Genomic DNA, 22,173 nt, shown 5'->3' on the forward strand with positions numbered 1-22,173 from the left:
AACAATGTTGTGAATCGCAAACCTTTTGCCTCATATGAAGGACTTCCCTGTTTGTATTGCAGAAGTGTCTGTGTGTCCACCATCCTCCCCAAATTATCTATGCATTTTTAAATGGAGGTAAAAAAAAAAAAAAAGCATGGGGGGTAAAAAAAAAAAAAATGCATGTATTAGTCTCAGCATTTCATCAGAAACCTTTTAGCCTTACTTTCATTTTACCTGCTGCCTCCATTTTCTCTTTTCACTGCAGGTGTACAACAGTTCTCTGAACGTGAACAAGTGTTCAAAGGATCACATAACAGTTGTCACCAGCAGTCAAACAATGGTTAAGAATGGAAACAAATGGAGCAAAGTCCCATGATACCTCAACGCTTTTTTTTTTTTTTTTTTTTTTTTTTTTAAAAGAAGCCCCAGTACAAGCACTGGTTGTTATAAAAACAAGGAACTAATTGGGTAACTTTCCCTGACATCTCTATGGAGGAAACCCAGCTCAGTATCTCTCAGAAGGATCTTAAATTCTGACAGTATTTCTGCAGCAGAGACCATAAAATGGAGTGGGAGGGAAGTTCAATTCTACTATACACCATGGCATATTAGGCAACAAAAAGAATATCTCAGCCCAGTTCTTCACCCTTTCTGAACATTTTATCATTTAGGCTTCACAGATTAGCATTGCAAATGCATAAGAAAACAAACAAAAGCAAAACAAACAAAACCAAGAGAGGCAGTTCTGTTTCTAAACTCAACATCTAAGTACCAGTCCTTTGTCTTTACGACACATGCAATGCCAGCTCTGGGATGTCACGCTTATAACATCACACAAGCTAAAACCAATTCTTCCTGTCTCTAGTTTATAGAGCAGAAATTGCTTCAGCATAGTAAACAGTGCCTGGATGTTAGGGCAAAGGTGCTGAAAGTAAGTGAAGCTTTTGTAATGCAAACCTTCAGTGGCTTATTTTTGAAGACATATATACCATCTCTAAATATGCTCCTAAACCAAAGAGCCATGAATTCCAAGCCCAGATTTCACTACAGATATCATCCCTTATTGCCATAATTATCCTGGAAAACTTCAGCTTTCATTTAGCAAAACATGTCTCCCTAAGCACACATAGCAGCAGAGATGATCTTGGAAACATATCCCAGGTGCAAACTCATAAAGTCTTAACTGAAGAGGCTGCAAACAACCTGAAACTATAGTCAAGAGGAATAAACATCCCCATTCACTTCTCTCAAGAGAATTGTGCACTATAGCAATTTGTCATGGACTTCAAGATTTTGCTACAGCCAAAAATTTTAGTTTCCTTCCCCATTCAGCTTGCAAGTCCTTTACATTCTTTGGTTTTCTGTCAGTGAGAATTTTGCTGGAATAGGTGCAGGAAACACGAACTTAAAATTAAAAACAAGAACTCCAACTTGTAACCAGGGAGTCAAAAGAATTAGATGACATGCTAGTAACACAAAGAACAGCTCAGCAGCTGGACCAGATGCCTAGAAGACACAGGGAAGAAAAACTCTAGACATTATCTGTAAATCTTACAAGCCTAAATATTTTCAGCACTGAAGTAGGTTGGAAAAAAAACCCACAACATTTATCTTATTAGGTCCATTAGTGACTAATAACACTAAAAAAAGTAATGCTAGTTCATAAGTCAACAGTGAGAACCATGCATGAAGTTTGGGTGGGCATGTAAGGGAACTGAGCTGTGGGTAACTGCTGTTACATTTTCACGATCTGTTCTTTCCTGCTCAGCACATAATGGACACAAGTAAGTGTAGTAACTAGGCAAGAGCAAAATGTGTGAGAAAGAAGAAATCTAACAAGAAAGGGAGGCCACTACCTGACATTTTAAAAGGGCAAATCGAAAGCAATCAACACCCAACAAAATGTTCAATGTAGGATGAGGTGTTAGCTTCGGATACACTTAGGATACTGTAATGAGGCTAACAAGTGCTGTGTGTTTTAATGTAAATTAACACAAGATAATCTCTTCACATATTTAAGTGATGCACTTCAAATTAATTAATACATATTTAATAGAAGTCTTCTTGAACAGCTGTTATTTACTTCTGGAGTTACTACACATTAGCACTGCCTCCTTTGTTCTGCTCTAAAGTTATTCATGCTCCAAAGTATGTCAAGAACTTGGGCTGTATAAAAATTGAACACTCTTCCCAAAAGAGACAGCCTTTCTGATAACTTAATATTTTTTACATTAAATATTCAAACACTTTCTGAACAAAAGGTCAAATTCTATTTACAGCATCTGTGTGAAACAGGCAAGCAGATGCTTAATGCTGCTAGACAAATACTTTCAGCACAAAGAATGATAGAGAGCTGGTGATCAATCACATTTCCAGGCTTTAAAATCAGCTTTCCTTTGCTTCTGGTCCCTAAATTCTTCACTTACAGTTTATGTAATTCAATTACAGTTTATGTAATAATACAGGTCCAAATTACAGCCTGTTCCTTCTGTTAAGTGTTACACAGTGGTGTTAAATAAAATACTGAAAGTGCTGTCTACAGTATTCATTGCATGTTTTGAGGTATTACACCAACTCATTAAGGTTTTGTCATACAAAGACTGTGTATGACATTACTTCAGTACTATAAGCAAGGTCTAAATGAAGTAGTTCTCACTTATCACTCTTTTTATTCAGCTGAAAGCCCCTCAGAGTCCCAGTCACTGCAGTTTTAGGATGTGAATGAGTAGAAGCTAAGTCAAGAAGCATTCTGGTAACACATTATATTTTCATAAAGAGATGAATGTGATTTTGGCAACTCATTCAGTTTCTTAAATATAATTATCATCACAGAATGATGCTTATTAGTATATTGGTTGTAGTTTTCAACTGACTACTTGACAGTGTTTGCTTACGGCATGAGAGCACTGGCAAATGTTCATTGCATACACATCAGCCTTTCTAGCTTACAGGTTTAGTGAAAATGAAGTTGGTGACTGTATTAGAAAATATTTGTTGGTACAACCATCACTAAGTCTTCTATGCAATGACGAAACCTGTGAAAGGCCTGACAACAGTCCTAAATACACAAAAGTGAAAAATGTGCCAATTTAAGCACACTGAAATTACTAATATCTAAATCTTTTTTTTTTTTTAAATGTGGCATTTTTCATAATATAGAGGTCATAAGATGGAATTGATTAGTTATGCTAAGAACTTATACATTAAACCAGATCAATGGTTTACTTGATAAATACATCAAAATATACTAATGGTGAATGAGTGTGTAGGGGAAAAATATATTTATTTAAATAAATCCATGAATGCTCCTACTTTCTGGATGTTGTTTGGGATGGAACCACTGTTTTTGATGAAAGTCCAAATACTCAGAACATTAAATCACATGTATAAATGTGGACTCAGAAAAAGTAGTGCTGCCCAAAATAAAGAGACACCTGAAAGGATTTTTATGGATTGAAACTTTGTCAGCATACTTAGAAGGAAAAGGGATATAAGCAGAAGAATGCCAAGGTTGTTATAGGGTCTAAACAACCCCTTCTCTAGGAGGTCAACGCACTAAAGTTATGTGTCTGCTTTTAATGGGAGTCATGTGGGAGACAGACTAGTCCAGAAAAAAGGAACCTGAAGAGAAGACTTGATCTCATGCTGTGATGTTTTAGAACCACCATTCTGTTAATGAAGCTAAATTTCTTGAAAAAATCTCTTTTGACTTTGGAAGGAGGATGTATCTTTTGTTCAGAGAAGCATGGGCACTCTGCCAGCTGACAGAAAAAATATGTTTGTATGCTCGCTTTGATATGTACAATATAACTTTCATTAGCATCAGCAGAAGCCTGATGCATACATGTCAAGAGAGAGATCCCAGAGGGTAAACTTAGCTCGCAATCCCAAGGAATGAAAACATATGCCCACATTTTATACAGCCATGACACAACAGATATTCATTGCTGTGTTTCTGTTCTGTTTTTTCTTTGTTTTGTATTCCTTAGAGCTAGAAGATCAAATTTAAGGGGTATCTTTAACAATATAGACAGACCATCACATTTTTCCTCTACATTTTACAGAAAAAAATGAAAATCCATGTTTACCTGTCAGTTTTGGTAGAAAGGATTCCATCACAACTATAACTTGTGTATTGGAAGGAACCTGGCAGTTTTAAACATCACTAATAATAGTCTGAAGAGGTACAAAGCTGTAGCAACTTGCTGGAAAATAACAATAAGCCTTTAATAAAGTTTCCAATTTTTGCAAAAACATTTTGACTGAATTCCAGCTCTACTTAAAATGTAATTAAATATTTACATTTATTCTCCAATAAGTATTGTAAGTAAATCAATTTCCCAATTATCTTAAATTTTTGTATGGTATACAATTATTACATTTTTGTAATAAATGCGCAATTCTAATGAAAAAATAATGATCTTGAACTTTAATAGAGCCCTTCATTTAAGGAGATGAAAGTGCTGTACATTCATCCATTTATTATGCCTTACAACCCCCCTGTGATGTAGGTACTATTATCATCATTTTACAGATGGGGAAACTGAAATGCTAATTAACTTGTCCAATTTACAATACTGGTAGCTGTAAACTTAGTATGTCCTATTGTACTCACATGCAAAGCAAAACTCAGCTCATCCTGCAACCAGTATTTACTACAATTTCTTAAACTCTGTAAGCACTTTGCATATAGGAGAGAATATATTACAAAAGCCTTTGGAGAGCTGGTTTTGTCTTGGCAATGGCTTTGAGTGCTACAGAATTCTGCTGCCTAGTAACAAACATCATAGCACCAGTTCATTGTAAAGTGTCACCACATTCCCCAGTTAGTCATGGAGATGATGTGCATTTTAATTTAAAGTTATTAGCCACTCAAGTGCACATTTGTGCTTTAATTCTGTGTGATATATCATACTGCATTTGTATACACACAAAAAGAATACTGTTTGACAAACTCATTCTCTCAGTTTACTTATGTGATCCATAAATTTCTTTACTCGGTCAGGATCAACACCGTTTGCCCAATAACCTTCTTTCTTGAAATACGAACCAATTATTAGAGCATTTGCATCCACGTAATTCTTGACATTCTCCATAGTCACTCCAGACCCAATCAGCACAGGAATCTTCACAGCATGTTGAACCTCTGAAGTAAAAAAAAATAAAATAAAATAGGGTTAAATCCTCTGACTCTGTCCCATCTTCAAAATTCTCTAAAGACTACACGCTCCAACTTACCTTTGTTTTTGAAAAACTGTGTATCAAGAAACTCATAAGCGTAGTATTTCTTAGTTCTATAATAGAATGATACAACTGATTTAGAGAAAACACCTTTAGCTCTCAACGACTATTAAGAAAATCTCACTTTCATTTAATTTTGCATTCTGTTATTGTATGAAACACTGCAGAATAATATTCCTGACTGCATATTAGACGATGGTTTCGGTGCTACAAGAGAGATGAAAGTTGAGTCTTGGTACCCATAACTGTAGCCCTTTTTTTTTTCGCCCTCAGGGAAAAAGATTCAAGCAAGATTAAGTGAAAATGATGGGCAGGGAGTGCACTGCATTTTACTATATTCCTTTATAAACTCATTTCTATTCCACGTCCCTGGTAAGAAGAGATGCTGGATTCAGGAAGCTTTTGCACAGCAAGACCTGACCCATCTACTTAATGTGACTGTTTACCATTTTGCTTAAGTGGCTCTGCTGTGGTTGGGGTACCACATGCAGAAAATAGCTATCATTTTCTACTGTGTTGCAGTAGCACCTAGTATAGATTCCAAACAAACCAGCTCCGTTGTCTTGAGAAAGGATTTACTGCTGCTGGAGTGACCATGGGGTTTATCTTGTGCTATGGGGATTTTTAACTGCGTTTTCAATTTCCCTCACCTTAAATGAAGTGAGTGACCACCTCTTCTCAATCTTTCTATGAAGTAATCAGTATATAGACACAAGAATAAGACGAAATTCTTGCTTCCATTTATTATATCAGCTCACACTCTTTTTTGCAAGTCTGGTGAGATCATTAAAGTGGCAGAACTATTCAGCAGAGCTGCGCTCATTACAATTCTTCAGTCATCAGTTTAAATCACCATAATGGTAGTTGGACTGGTGTGTATTTCTGCCAGGTCTCTGCTGAATTTATGTTGACAACTAGCAGAAGATCTTCACCGAAGAAACAAAAAGGGCCTTACTCACAGGGAACTGAAAAAGAACATGCTCTCTGCTTCATGGCAAGTTTCAGGGACACAAAAACAGTAAAGCAAGCAGTGGTTATAGGCTGCATTGATAGCTTCAGCTAGTTTCCTAAAACTCAAAAGACAGCACTGATAAAGACTTCTTCTACTTCTTCTCTTTCTATAAATATCAATGGAACAAAAAAGACAATTTTTCTGCATACAGTATGTGCTACTGTTTTGACCATGGAAAGGTTCTCCATGGACACAAAAGGTTATTAGGGTACTTTCTGTAGAACACAAGCCAGTACTAGCTGGGAAAACTAGAAAAGCCCTCGTTCTAGAGTTACTAAGCATCCTTTTCATCCCTTCATTTTGAACTGACCATCCTAAGAGTCACTCTCAAGACTTCTTCCCTTATGTAGAGGAATGTTGTGAAGCATTAGTTCTGACCTTTAAGAACATATAAATTGCTTTAATTGGTGACAATATACTGATGCAAGATGATTAGAGCTTGAGAAAACTAGGAAAAACATATATGTAAGTAAACAGTGTTTTGAAGCAGACTTTTTGTTTTAAATAAAATTTCAGCAGAAGCCTAAGTTATTAAAGATGCTTCAGGAAAGAATAATTGTGTATCACCTTGCTACTTCACCAAAGAAAAGGGATCAATTAAAATGCTCTTGAATTTCTTTTTAGGTCTCATGTCCTACCGTTTTTCCATCTAGGAACAATAACTGCTTCTTACAAAATTTTTAACATAAAAGAATAAAACATTTCACACAATCCTTATTGAAAATTTCAAACAAAGCAGAATCATATATATGTGATTAAAACTACGGTTATTTCTTTGCATATTTTATATTCCTGTGGTTGTCCTGCTTACAGCAACAAAACAATTCATTTTTAGTTATTTATAACATTATTACTGAAATCCTGTTCTAGAAAAATTAGAATTTTATTTATATAGCACCTATGTACTCTTGGAAATCTTATTTGCTTTACATAGATACCAACGCATAATTAAGGTGCTACAACTGACCGCAGATTTGTGCAACTGTACTTTCCTACATTCCCAGAGGAACTGTGTTCCTAGTCAATATTGGTTTTTATGACAGATGCATAAGGCACATTAGCAGGTAGTTGTTTTGTAATTATTTCACATTGGCAGGAAAAATGAAGAGCCAAATAATTAAACAGAGCATGATCACACAGGTGTATGACAATAGGTTAGTCCTACTAGGCAAAGACTGAAACAGCAAAACACGAGACTGCTGTGAAACTATAAAAAAAACACAAAGCTTCCCTAAATAGCAAGGTATCCAACTCCTGCTGTGATCCGTGTGTGACACGTGCAGTCCACATGCATCTGCTGTACTGGAGATTTATTCAGACTGTCAATGTGAAGAACAGCAATGGAAGTGCCCAGTCTATAATGAGACTGGGTTATCTAATTAAGTATGCTACAAATACTACTTTTAAGTCAAGCACATCAAGGCCTATAGTTGATGAGTAGAGGATGATTTGTCTACTGGCTGCATTAATACAAATTCTAACTTGCAAAAGAAAATAAAGCAACAGTGGTGAGATGCTTCCACATGGTGACATTCAGTCACTGTCAAGATGTCTCTAAGCACAGAACCTTGTTTATAGTCTTTTTCAGCTTTCTTCTTCTGATTATATTTTTTGATGAAAAGAGAAAAGGAGACAATTTTGTGATGTTAAAGTAACAAGATCCTAAACTTTACAGAACTTGCATGCTTCTCTATTTCAATGAACTGTAACTAGAGGGCACTGTGCTCTTTCTTCTGACAGTACGTCTGCAGACATGTCTTTAATAAAATCAAATGAAATAGTGCTTGGTTGCAAAGCACAATGAAAGCATTTGAACTATGGTATGTACAAGTTACATGAAATAAAGGCCAAATGCTCCTAGCTTGAAAACAATGGCAAAGAGCAGTGTAAAAATAAGCACCACTGTGCCAATAACTTGCTCGACTACTCTTCTTTAACAGCTTTTTCATATGCAATAATCACTGTACCATACACAATGCTATGTTTATGGTAATATTCCACTGTAACCCATTTTAGCTTTTTAATTCAAAGGACTTTTTTCCTCTGTCATTAAATCTAGGGCTTATAGAAAAGTACAGATCAGACATCTCCCATTTATTTATAGGAGGGTACTGCAAAGGCAGCAGCCTCTTATTTTGACCTAAACAGACCATCAAAAGGTAGGAGGGTGAATCAGTCTTGATGCCCCTTCTATGAACACTAAAGCATGAGGTGACAGCCAGAGCCAGATGTTGGATTTTGTGATGTGCCCAGTTTTCCACCAGTCGCTCAGCTTAGGCCATTTAGTTTGTTCATACAGGTAACTAAGCAGTCCTTACACACAGGCTTTGGTCACTTAAATACAGGCTGGATTTGAACCAGGTTCTTCAGCATTTATCCCAAAGAGAAAACCTGATAGATTCACATCCTCTAACCAAAGAGCACTTTACCACATAAACTGGAACAGACTTATATAACCTCTTAAATGAAAATGCTTTAAGAATTAAATTGTAATTCAAAATGCACAGCTATAATTCCTGCTCCTTAACAGCCTGGAGTTGGCATTATGATTTTCAGACCTCTTGCTCCCTTGGCTGTTGGTTCCTGGTAGGCTCAGGGAGCCCAGGGCTGCGAGGAGAAATGCTGCAGGTTCCTTCAGGAAGGCAGCGACACCAACTACAAACACAACCCTGCTGAACACACTTCTGTCTTGACAGGGAAACACTCGCTTCCCACACCCCATCACAAATCAGTCAATTCAACACGCAGACACAAAGGCAAAAACACTTCCATATTACTACACAACAAAGCTGAAAAAAAGATATGACAAAACCTCATCTGTCTCTTGGTTCTTCTTTCAAGAGATGCTTTGCAGTGTGATGAAAGATGCCCAATTGTATCACCACAGTACAGCACTTTCAGTGCTGCATAAATTCGTCAAATGCAAAAATTTAACTCATATCAACAACCAACTTTGTATACTGTACATCTGATTCCTTTTAAGAATCTACTGACATAAATATGCCTAATTTGTCATTTCCTTACACCATGAAGTACTGATTTCTAAGCTCTTCTCAACTGTTTTAAGCCACTGTACTTTTCACGAGATGCAGGAAATCAACGGAGTTTGCATGTGCATGTTGGAAAACAGAATTTAAACTAGGATTTGCCCTAAGACTCATCAATTCTTCTTTTTTTTTTTTTCCTTAATTTAATCTGCACTAAGAGAGAGGGGGATATATGGGGATAATAATTTCAGACAGAAAATGGAGCTCTAGATTAAGGAAATTTTGTAGTCTCTAAAATATGTCCCTAGCTTTCAGGGTGATCTGTTCCCACGTATCATTTCTAGTTTACTGTACTGAGCAACAAACTAATTTAAGAGCTCAGTATTCACTCCAACCAATCATTTTCTTTTTAACATTGGTGACTGAAGTGGAGTCATTTATCATCTGTTCTTTGGCAAAAACGTTTTGTTTTGTTTTAACATATGTGAAATTGAAAAAACATTTTGACAAGTTCAACATTCATTTTAAATGCTGATAAAGATGTACAATATGGGTAAAGCCCTGAAATCACTAAAATATTTCACTTTATTCCAGAAGATGTTGGGACCTAGGTCTCTATGCCAAAAAGAGCATGTTATTCACCTCCTCCTTTTGTATGATAACAAAGATGGAATAATGACTGAATGGTCTAGATCAGAACACGCTTAAAAAAGCAGAGAACATACCAGTATCTTCCTTCATTCAAAAACATTATTTTTGCCAAAAGGTACTGTTATTTGACCAAACATGCAGTAATTATTTCTGAATATTGGTCCTTACAGGTATCACTGCAACTTGAAACAGAAATTGTACAAGGGCAGATGCAGATGTCTGATAGTCCTTGTGATTTGTCTATACAAGAAGAATATTTGCTTTGGATACATTTCATTTAGCATGCTTTAAAAATTCCACGTTAGCCAAATGAATATATTTTAATGCACATTAACAGGGCTCCCAACTTAGAGTTCACCCTGATTGACTAAATTGAGTGTAACTGACTCTGCACTCCAAAACAACCTAGGTTACATCATGTTCATCAAAGTAAAACCTAAAAACAACACTTTCTATTTTATGTAGACAGACCCCCAAATTCAAGCCATGAAACTGAACTAAAATTAAGTGATGAAAATTAGAATTTTCATTCAAGTATGGAAGCAATCAAGTTTCATGAAGAAAGCCCAAACTTACGCCAAGAAGAAACGCATTAACACAAAGGACAGGACTTATAGGCCAAACAACTTTCCCTTAATAAAAAGTCCAGACCATTAAAAAATATATATTTTGATGACACATCTTTCTATTTTCCAACAGACCTGCATTTTTTTCTGAAAACCTCCTAAGCAGTGTTTTCCCTGGTATTACTGTTTGTAATTGTGCCGTATCAAAATGACCCTTTTCTTGCAGGACTTTATTTTAGATTGTGAAATATTTAAATCTTTCCACTGAAGAGTTAAACATTTTTATTTAGTTATTTTTTTTTAATAAGGCTATGAAGTAACTTTTCATTATACTAATCAATTTATTTTTTTTTAAGGGGGGGTTAACTTTTACAACTTAAATTTTACATACTTTTTTTTAAAAAAAAATAAGCCTCAGCATCGTTCAGTATTATAAAAGCTTGAAATAATTTTTATTTTTGTCCTGTCAAATGGTTGTTTAGAAACATACCACAGACAATCCAAATAGAACCTCAATCACATCAGCTTTGCTGTACCATATCAAAGTCTGCAGTGAAAATTTCTTTTCTTCCTTTTTTTTTTTTTTTTCCTTTTTACTTAAAGAACAGCAGACATATAAATTTCTTTCTACATTAACCCATTAACCCAGAAGCTGATTCACTGCCTGTTGTCCAACCTTCGTGTGACAGCTCTCACCTTTCAGCTCCTCAGGATCTGCGGGCAGCCCAGTAGCCTTGCCAGTCAATACAAGCCCGTCAGCCAGGAAGAGCTCGGCAGCCGCCGCGGTCTCAGCCACACCAACATCTGCCGTCAGAGCATGAGCACTGTAAACAGCAGGAATGTACCCTGTGGTTACTTTCAGCACACACATTTGTTATCCATCTTGTTCAATGTTTAGACTGCATTTCTTCATCTTCCCCACTGTCAGAACAATCAAACTCAGGCTTTTTGAAAGAGATGGTAAGCGGCCTATTTTAAAACGGAAAGTAAAATTGCTGTACAAACAAGAGGAAGAAGACCCAACCTCCTCCATCACAGCACCATAACTGATCGCTCTATTGCTCTGGGTCCTCTGTCTCTAAAGAGTGATTGCCAAGTGTGAACTACCAAGTGTCAACTGAGGCAACTGCTTGCACATCAAGCACCTGTATCCCAGAAACGTTGAACACAAGAAGCTCTGATTTCAAGTGGGAGTTGTGGATGTTCAGTCATTCATAAATCAGATTCTGTTACTTAGAACTGCAATAACACCCTCCACTTCATCTCATGAAGTCCAGCTAACAGAAAGTATAGTTATTACCTATAATATAATCACAGGAATCATCTTACATAGCAATTACAAACATCAATTACCTGCAGACTAGCTTTTCAACAGCAGGCTTTGATACATGGGTGATGCACTTTGAAACCTATAGCGATAGCAGTTTTTAATTTAAACGGACCTAAACCTTGAAAGAATTCCAGTCTTTGCTGGTTCAACACCTGACTTTACATCCTAATTAACTGGAAGTATAGAAACAATAATGGCTATGGCCAATCCTTTGCACCAATGAGGGGCAGAATCAACCTCTTCCCTGGATTAGCCTGGATGGACAATAGACATGGGGGGCCCAGTTTTGTTCCATATTAGTGGTAGGACATGCTTACTCTGCAGTGCTTTCTACTAGTGGTGATGGGTGCAAGAGAAAGTATACTAAATCCCTTTCTGTAGCTGGAGAAAGGTGGGCCTAAATCTCTAATACTTATAATAAGGTAGTAATAATAGGGCTCTCAGCATCTCCTTCTCAACTTCGGAATCCCCCTGAAAAAAAAACAACTCTTTTCCTCTCTTAAAAAAACAAATCATTTCACCGAACTATAATCCAAATATTAACCTATCAATTGATAAGACAAAGGAAGAGAATCACATGATACATTCATCAATTTTTATGTCTAAAAAAAGTATTTTTAATATATATCTTTATATATATGAAGAAATCATTAAAAAGAAACAACACCAAAAGGACCATAAAAGCTTAATTTGACCATAAGACATTGTTTTCTTTTCTATTTTGAAATTTATTTAAAAACAAACAAACAAACAAAAAAAACACAAAAAAACACAAACAGGTATTTAGAATCTTCCAAACATGGTTATTTTCATGATTACCCATGTACTACACACAAACACTTTAATTAGGTTATTTAGCATGTATAATACATAACACTTGAGCAGTTCTTCTGGAAAAAAGTGACATATGAATAGCTAAAAGTACTGTGTGACAGTTACGATAAAATATCAACAGAAAAACTGGGTTCATCTGTCATAAGTTCCTTCTGTTTGATAATCACAGAACATAATCCATACATAGACAGCACCGACTTTAAGTAGAAGAAACCAGTATTATTGGCAGCAAGGAGGAAAAAAAAGAGAATAGCTTTCTAAAACGCCAGAATATTATGATCTGGATCCTTTGTATGTGAAAACTGCTTGCATAACTAAAAATAACCTTGGATGCTTAGCCTCCTGAAACATAATTTCTTTAAACATAATAGGCATATAAGGATATAAAATCTCACCTGATACCAGATGCAAGACATTTACAGTCTGCATTTATAAATCCTGAAGGTTAAGCTGAAAACTTCACAGATGCAGCAACCTGCAGCTTACAGGTGCAAATTTATTTTTGAACATATCCCCTAATAGTGCTGCAAGACCTTGCTTGAACAATAAAGCTCTCCCTTTATCATTAACTTTGTTGATGTTAAATAGACATAAAATAATCAGAAAAAGCGAGAAAAACATAAGAACATTATTACATTAATACTTACATAAATATTGCTTATATTTACCTGTGCTTCTTTTTAATATCAGCAAAAATCTGAATATTCTCTGCTCCAACTTGTTTTCTGTATCGTAGCAGGTTACCTGCACAGGCATTTATGATCCCTTCATCAGCAACGTGAGAAAACACAAACCCTTCAGCTCGGATAAAATCAAGACCTGGAAAAAAAAAAAAAAAAGAAAAAAAAAAAGCATTGTCTTAGCCAGAACCAACGACTGAAAAACAAAACTAAAAGCAAAGTCTACCCTACTACCCGGCTCTTATCTGGTCTCGACACAAGGTACTCCGTGTGCTCTAAGACTTAATCACCCTTGCTTTCCCACATATTTAAGTCTTTGTACCCACGGCACAGAATCAGGAACTGCACACCCTGCCCTGCCACTCTGCCATGATGTGCCAGCGGGCAAGAGCCAACGAAGGAGTGGGTAGGCCAACGCATAGCTCCTTTGTCCTAATGATGTGGCTTCCCTCCAAAAAAGGGCACTAACTTTGGTTTCACCTTTTTCCAGATACTCTATGATTGTATTACTTCTTTCCCAACATCTACTCCTCTGTTAAACATGCCTGAAATTAGCCAACAGGTCAAAAAGCGACAAGGACATGGACAAAGAGAGAACAGCACAGGTCTTCTTTTCTTCAGGAACTTTAGCAAGAAAACATAGCCTGCAACACTTTACATACATTATTTGACTCTTCATCTGAATGTAACTTGTTTTCTACGCAGCGCAACATCAAGAAATTACTTCTAGAGCTAGGCGAAAGGTACAGAAAGATAAGGTTTCTACTCCACTCCAAAGTTACTGCAAGTATCAACTCTACCTTACCTCAGTACCCAGTGTTCCCCATATTCATTCTTTCTTTGAATTAGGAAGGTTTTGTGGGATGGGTACTTAAGAGGAAGACTAAGAATAGAAACAACTTCCACAGACCATTCATTTACTCCCAGGTTCCCCCTACACAGCCTTTGAATATCTTTATGTTTAAATATTGATGCCTTAGGCCATGGCGTAACAAACCCACCGCGATTAGGCACAAGATGACAGAATTCTGACTCCTTTATTGTGGTCCTCTCTTCTCTCCAATCTTTTGTAGCCTTGAAGCTTATTTCACCTGTCCTTTAAGATGCGTAAAAGCTCAGCACTCATCTTGTGCAGCTTTTGCTGTTCTTCCAGTTTGCTCCAGAGCTCTCTTCCAGGCCCTTCTGAAGTTCTGCTGCTCCTCCAGCTTTGAGTCAGCTGCACATTTAATTAGAGCTGACATACCAAGGAAACAAACGCATGTGAAAGCAGCCATCAGGGATGCAACCCCACCTACCCGAGAACTGCTTAGGCAACAGAGGCCTCATCCTAACACATTTCAAATATAAACAGAAAGGATCTTTAAAATATATTTACCAAATGACAAGGTGCCTGCTTATTTTAAAAGCTAAATTTCAGTTTCATTCCAAAAGCCCTGAAGTTGCAGAAACAGAAGCTTATGCCTGATAGAGGAGAGCCTCTATTGCTTAGCAACACAGACTCCAGCTAACAAGAAACATCACAGATGGTGCCAAATCAAATATGAGCTGTCCTATGCCTTGAAATTAGCAGGTGAAAAGCATGGAGTATTCTCAGGATCCAAAGATACGAATATGTCACAAGTATAATTAAAGGTGCTAGTAGGAAAGAAACAGTGCAAATAGCTAGACTGAGATTTCTGCATCTAGGAACAAAACCCACATATTTTCATGTAAATCATCCAGATTTACAGTATAATTCAGAGTTAAATAAGTAAAAATAATTATCCTCTACTCACAAGACTATCAATCAGAATAAAAATATGATAAATTTTCACAGCAATCATAACGGATACCTCAGGATGAGGGCTATTCATTTACTGAAGCTCCCTGCTTACATGTTTATTGATGTTGGTTTGTGGTCCTTTAACTTAGGAATTTGAGACTTTCTGCTAAATGTTGTCCTTAGTTTAACAGAGCTGTATACTCTCTTTGGGTTTTGGGGAGCTACGAAGATACAAATTTTAACTAGTTGTAATAGGCAAAGGCACCAAATTGTTACTCTTCTGTTTTTATGAAACCATAACTGGACTCCGCTAATGAATTCATTTTTATGCTCATAAAATTGTGAGAACAGTACTATTTCTTATTTTCACATTTCCCAAGTTGAAAAGTAATAGCTGTTTAATAGTTAATAGGTAGTCCCTTTTCTGACTTACATGGGAACAAAAAAATCTTGTAATCTCACTGGAAAACAAGAACAGGAAGTTTCTAAGAAAACCTAGCAAACAGAGCTTCAAGACTGTTAAGAACGTGTAATCACGTAACCATCTGGAGCAGGGCCTGTTTAAGGATATAGATCTTGTATCTTTTTCAAAAGCTAGCATTACTACACTTTAATCCTACTTAAACAGCTCTGCCTAAGCAGCGGTGAAAGTTTATCAATAATACAGGAAAGCTTTATTTTTTCTTTTCTTCCTGTGATAACTAATGAATAAAAGGAAAAAGAAAATGACAGACAAATATTTCCTTTGCTGGGTCAGAAAGTATTGCAACACTAAGTTGACTGAGGAAATAGTACTTTTATATTATCCATCTTAAAATGATGCAAATGTGCATTTTAACACCACAGAACAGTGAATTGGATACAATCATTAAGAAGCCCTTTCTCATATATGTTTTTATTCCCTGAATTATGAAGTCAAAAGAAGCTGGAAGCCAGGATTTACAGCTTTCACAGAATAGGATCTGGCATTTGCAAGGCTGCAGCTCCAGGTTGCTGCTGAAATTTGAACTTTACACAAATTTAAGATGATGCGGGTGAATTTACAGGTAGAATCTTGGCTTATATGCACAGCAAATTCTGAATCCCAGCTCTTCTTGATGCCTTAATTCAAAAAGAAGATGAAAAGATAATTTTTGTTCTGAAAATAAAAACTCAGAGGAGTATCAACCTCGCTTGCTATTGATGCTAGAGCCATACAGTTTTTATGCTATGGAAAACCATTTCTACTCAGGACATCATCTTGCAGCAGCTTCTTGCAGACTCTACAAGAATTCTAAGCCTGGAAGAAGCAGCTTCTCCAGCAGTGCTTGCAGCAGCATCTCATCTCTGTGAGAGTCGCAGCATCTCTGTGAGAGTCGCAGTGCCTTGCTCCACAGCACCTGCAGATGCTTCCAAACATGCACCCACATCCCCAAGCATTAGCATGGTATCAGTTAAAATATAATAATAATAAATCAGCAAACATTTTCACATATAGTTTAACCTAATTCTATCCCACCTTAAACAGTATCATTGAATGTAGCAAGCAGAGAATTTCTGTGGAGTATCTCTCTGCTGGTGGGTGGCTGTGGGAGAGGAACAGTCTCAGACAGGAAAGCTGTATTTATAAAAGACCTGGAGATATCTGGGTACCTAGGATGTCTTCTGATATGAAGCCTCACTTAATCAGCTACCAACTGTGCTGTTATCATTACTGAAGACTAATTAAGAAACTGTGACCGCATGGGATTTCTAAAACGTGGTCCTTAAAGAAAAAAGGGCATTTTCAGAGTCTGCTGGAGATGGTAGAAGATAAACTGAGTCATAAGTCATGACGACTAACACAAGCTCACCCAGGTATAGGCAAGCTGCGCTCTACAGTAGACCCTGCTGTCCTTGCTCCCAGGCAAAGAGATTGAAGCTCTGGCAGACCACAAGAATGCAACTTGCCTCTGGCCCACGTGCTCAGGTTTTTCTCAGGTGCCTAGAATATGCAAACTGTTTCTCTGCATCACTGTTGAGATACAGATATGGGGATTGTTTTATGTCTCAAAGATCAGCAGATGTCTAGGACAATATTCCACAAAGCAATGATTTCTTGAAAACCTTTTCACCATTAAGTCTGTCTCCATTAGATTAATGATTGGCCAGTTCTTTCTTTCAATCACTGCCGCATGCTACTACGGAGAACACCCAGAATGTTCAAAAGGATAGAGAGACTGTCATCATCATATATCCCCTGTATTGCAAGGGCTCTGCATCTCCTCTGCAAAGACATACACTGATAGATCAGAGCCAAGCACAATATCTCATTAATGCAAGGGAAAAGGCAGAGAACAGCTGAGGAATTTTGGGTGATTCCTCTACATGCAACAGTCCTCTCTAAGATGACTATTGCTTCATAATTAGCAAACTTTCAGTAAAAGAAAAGCCATGTAATTTCGAAGTAGGTTAATAACAAATAGCATGACTACATGAAATTTAGTAAACAGACCAAGCACAAACGGTGGTTAACTTCAGGAAACAAGGTATGCAAATAAATAAATAAGGAAAACCTAACATGATGCCCAAATCTGACCCGGATTTAGTGAACATTCCTGAGCACTGAAAAATAATAAACAGTAACATTTGCTGTTTATTTGCAATAAACAGTAACATAAGTAATGGAGAATTTTTGTATCCTCTACAAATGCATGGAGGACCTGCTTAGATATATCATTTTGTTTCAACCTTAAGCAGTTGTAGCTAATTAAATCAGGGACTATAAACATGAGATTATACACCTCTAAAAATCACATGGTACACCTGTTAATAACGAACCAATTGAAAAGTATCCCTAGCAAACAATTTCTGCCGTGCTTCTCCACAAAGAACAGTTTAGTTCCATGAAACAGGAAAGAAAGAAGATAATACAGTGTTTGGAAGCTGTCATTAAAAACACCTTTTAAGAAGGTGTGTTTTCCTAAGAATAAATATTTGAGATTGAGATGGCTTCCGGTCAAAAATATAAAACTGTACTATTCTGTATTATCTCAATGTTTTGTGGTCTACAATTACTTAGGTATATTATTCTATTTTAAATTAAAAAGCCTACATCAGAAGGGTATAACATTGAGCAGCAGAGGACTTCACTAAGTATGATGTGACTGCCACACTATCTGTGTATATAATTATACTAATTTTTAACATACTAACATTATCATATCAGCCCTTAGAAACAAGGATAAATCATGCAACTTTCAAAGTCTTGAAAGCAAAAGTGAAAGCAGAAGATCCCCACACGTGCTCTGTCATGGTGAGCAGGTCCACGGCCTGTGGCGGTGGATGGAGGCAGAGCTGGGCACCAGGCCCGTGCCAGGAGGAGGCCGCGGCCTGCCAGACGCCAGCCCGAGCCTCTGTGCAGCGCGCATTTGGCATGGAGGCAAAAGCTTGCTGAGCCTTCCAGGGCAGGGAGGAGGTTGGCTACAACTGTTTGGGCTCACTAGATGTTTTTTGGTAACCTGAAGAACTGCTTGTGTTGAAAGTTATTTCTGTCAGAAGAGGGCAGACAAAGTTGTTCCCTTCTTCTGCAAGGCCCCTTGCTACTTCCCTGCCACTGCCCCATATCTGTGCTGAAGCTCTCAGCACAAACATGGTTTTGGTGTTTTCTTTCCTTTAGGTGCCTAATTTCACAAACATTTCCTAAAGAAATAAATTTAAAAAAAAAAAACAAAAACACCTCAGCCTTCTCAGATTCTTCACCCCATGAATTTATTATTGGATAAATCTGAAAACAACAGTAACCCATCAATATGCTGCCCTGTCTGTTTTACTGCCTAATGATGAGAATACCTGTGGAATTTGTTTACAGCAGGGCTTTCTGGATTTGTTGCCATTCTTTATTTCACTCAGAAAGAAAGGATGTTCAAAAACATTGTTAATATTTGAATCGAACAACTTAGGAGTTTTTGACAACTTATGATTAATTCAGGTAGTTTCCAAATTGCCCTCCTTAAGAGAACTGCAGTATTACAAAGTAAAAATTAAGGAAGCTAGGGAAAAATGAACAAAGGTTAAAATACACACACACACATATATATAAAAATATTTATTCACCAGCTGTCTATAATCTTATTGTATAGTTGGACTGCTTTGGGACAGAGGTCCTGGCTCATTTCCTGTGCTAGGTTAACATTTGGACTTGATCTTAAAGGTCTTCTCCAACCTAAATGATTCTATGCTAGGAAAATGCAATGATTTAATCTGTTACTATTCGGCTATCTACAATATACCTATCAGCATAACCATATGTTGTAGATGAATTCCTTCCAGTCACACCATAAACTTTCTGACTTTTTCCCCCCCCTTTACAAAATAAAATTACCTATGCCTCAAAACCACTAAACCACTTATGGTTTCCCTGTGCAGCTCTTCAGAAGTTATTTCTACCAGAGACAGGAGTATCTACAAGGAAAATGAAATGACTGCATAGTAGCAGGAGATCCTACATATGCTTTTTGGGTATAACACCTTCAGTAAGCACTTTGTAGTGAAAGCATGTTGGACTTGCTTTATTAGTAGCCACCTTTAATGACTATTAAAGTTGTATTGATATTAAAGTCACTACTATGAGATTTGCTATCTACAAAATAAGTCATTTTACTATGGCTTTGTCTAAAGTGATTTTCTTTCTTTTTGCTTTCCTGTTCAGTGAGCTTGAGAATCATTTTTAGAGAAGTGCAATGAAATGCATTAAACACAGAACACAGGCCTTTCTTAGCTGCTGTTCTCCAGTTACAGAGCAAATAGTGCAGAACAGTAGTAGAGCTGAGCAAAACCCAAGCCCTTCAGGAATTCTCTCCCTCATTAGTAATTGCTGAGAAGTAAGAGAAACACATTGTTCCCACACTACATCCCCTATACAGTGATCAATTTTGCTCATAAAAGGAACCATAACCCACTAGCAGTCTATTACTTTTGAAAATAAGGTGCATAAATACTTTTGCAAATGCCGATGCATCTCAAGTATCCTACACGCATACAATCCCCCAAAATTAAAACTGGATTCTGTTAGCTTTTTTAGTTTAGCTTTTCACATAGGTTCCACCGCAGAAATAAAACCCGTGTTTTGTCAGTTTGTCAAGGAGTTACATACCTTATAAGTGTCAACTTCTGATTCTAAAGCACTCAAACCAAATCTGTGTTCCAAACACAGACTAACAAATTCCCCCAAGAAAAAGGGATTCAAGATTTTTAGAACATATTCAACATAATTAAAACTGCCACTGCAGATGTTACTCCATATTATTTTAACCGAAGCATGGGTTTCAATTAGTATGAGCATCTTTTAGTTTTATGTTCTTACAAAACTCTGCCTGTTTACAAAATTTGTACAATTTACAAAATGTGCAACCTTACTATAATTACATATGCAATTTGGGTAAACATAGGCATCAACCCTCAATTTATGAAGTATTTAGGAAGTACAAGCTTTCCGTATTAAACCAGTCTCCATCTTTGAATCAGGGAACATTCTATACGAAAAACTAAAATTGCTTCAGTAAGGAGTAGAAAAGAAAGGTCAGCAAGTCAAGGATTCTTGTAATAAGGGTAGATTAATTTAGATTTAATTTCCCTGAATGTGGTTTAATTTTAAGTAGTTTGGGTACCTGTACACTCAATTTTTTGTTTTTATACGAAAAGCTTCATTCATGAACAAATGCAGTTTTAAAATTTAGTTTTAATAGATAACTGTAGTAGCAACAACATATAATTAAATGCTGAAACAGGATGCTTAACCACAGTGGGTTAAATTAATCTTCAAATATAATTTAACTGAAGTAAATAGAGTTACACCAAAGGTGGCTTTTAGACATCAGTAGGTTTAAACTAATCATTACATTTAGACAGGTTTCACCCAGAAAGCAGCACCAGTGGCCTTGGGATTTTTAAGCTGCCTCCTACTGAAGCACTGTGCGAGTATCATCTATTATAATCAAGCAGGCATCTTTCTCAAAATCTAATTTCTGCTTTTTCAGGGTACAGTGAGCTTTTCACATCTCATTTTTCATGGTATCTATGTTAGTACAATGCACAATTTGCAGAGAGTAAATGCCATAACAAACAACAGTAATAACATGCGAGTCATTTCTATTACCTGCAGCGAGAGCAACTGCTATCGCCTGTTGATTCGCAGCGCTCAGGACCTGGATGCCCAGTGCGAGGTGCGGGCAGGCTCGCCTCACGGCGGCACTGATGGCCGTCATCACTGCCGTCACTTCGGGCCCAGGACACACCGTGTAAGGACGATCGTGCATGTTTTCTACTATCAAGCCATCCTGTGGAGATTGTAATAAGGAAATCTGATTAAGCTGAAAGAGGAATTTAAGAAACATGGCTAGTTTAGTACTATGCTAAGTTTTGTATTAAAAGACAAGTTTAAAGGTTTTCCTTCAAAGGGTGGATTATCTTCAGTAAATTATGTTGATGCATATAACCACTTGTAAAAGTGCTTTCATCAACAGCATGGTATTTGCAAAGAAATCAGGAAGAGAAATAAATGTGATTTTAATTATACATTCATCAATTAGTCTTCCTTTGATCCATCCTAGAATGTGAACTATAGACAAATGAGTTAAATCTTATACCTCATATAAAGTAGTGTAGAGAAACTTCAATTATCCAAATGGAATATAGGATATTGAGTATGTTTAGATAATGGAGGATTTAGAGATAATCAAGGCAATTTTCAATTCAATTAATGTCAGAAAATGTGTTATTTTAGAAAAATAAAGGTTTTTGTTTGTTTGACTATTAAATGCCTATTTCCAGTGTGCCTAATACCATAGTATTAACTATTGATATTTCTCCCACTCCAGATTCAGGCTTACTTGAAGGAAGATATCGCTATTTATTATCTCACTCCGTATGAACATACATTTAGCAAACAATGGAGTGACAATAAAATACTCTGCTGATATAATTTATGCAATTTATTGAAAATCTTTATACATCATATAGTGCCTTGTACATTTTCAATCATATAGTATATAATAGAACTTTGTCAACAACTGGAAATCATGTAATTTTGTCAAGGACTAATAACAGTAAAAGTATAGCCTTGAAACATATTTCAAGCCTGATGTTTTGCATTTGCAGTGAGAATTTTAA

At 36.6% G+C, this 22,173-nt stretch overlaps 1 protein-coding gene across 4 annotated transcripts in view; it reads right to left on the bottom strand.

Moving 5' to 3' along the window:
• LOC106039600 (uncharacterized protein F13E9.13, mitochondrial-like) overlaps positions 1 to 22,173 on the bottom strand; it is a 43,283-nt gene that overhangs the window by 14,372 nt on the left and 6,738 nt on the right. For 3 of the 4 annotated variants that reach the window (XR_007166739.2, XR_010834538.1, XR_007166738.2), the window contains exons 3-7: positions 21,161 to 21,341; positions 13,272 to 13,422; positions 11,136 to 11,263; positions 5,033 to 5,128; positions 4,071 to 4,187 (exon numbers count right to left, since the gene is read on the bottom strand). Coding sequence is in view for 1 of the 4 variants with exons in the window: in XM_048073306.2 (XP_047929263.1) it covers positions 4,938 to 5,128; positions 11,136 to 11,263; positions 13,272 to 13,422; positions 21,161 to 21,341 (651 nt within the window). In the remaining 3 variants the exon portion in view is untranslated. Of the gene's footprint in view, positions 1 to 4,070; positions 4,188 to 4,396; positions 5,129 to 11,135; positions 11,264 to 13,271; positions 13,423 to 21,160; positions 21,342 to 22,173 lie in introns of those variants that run through there. The other variant, XM_048073306.2, reaches the window with a different exon arrangement.

Source organism: Anser cygnoides, chromosome 12 (assembly GCF_040182565.1).
Source record: "Anser cygnoides isolate HZ-2024a breed goose chromosome 12, Taihu_goose_T2T_genome, whole genome shotgun sequence".
Lineage (NCBI taxonomy): Eukaryota > Metazoa > Chordata > Aves > Anseriformes > Anatidae > Anser > Anser cygnoides.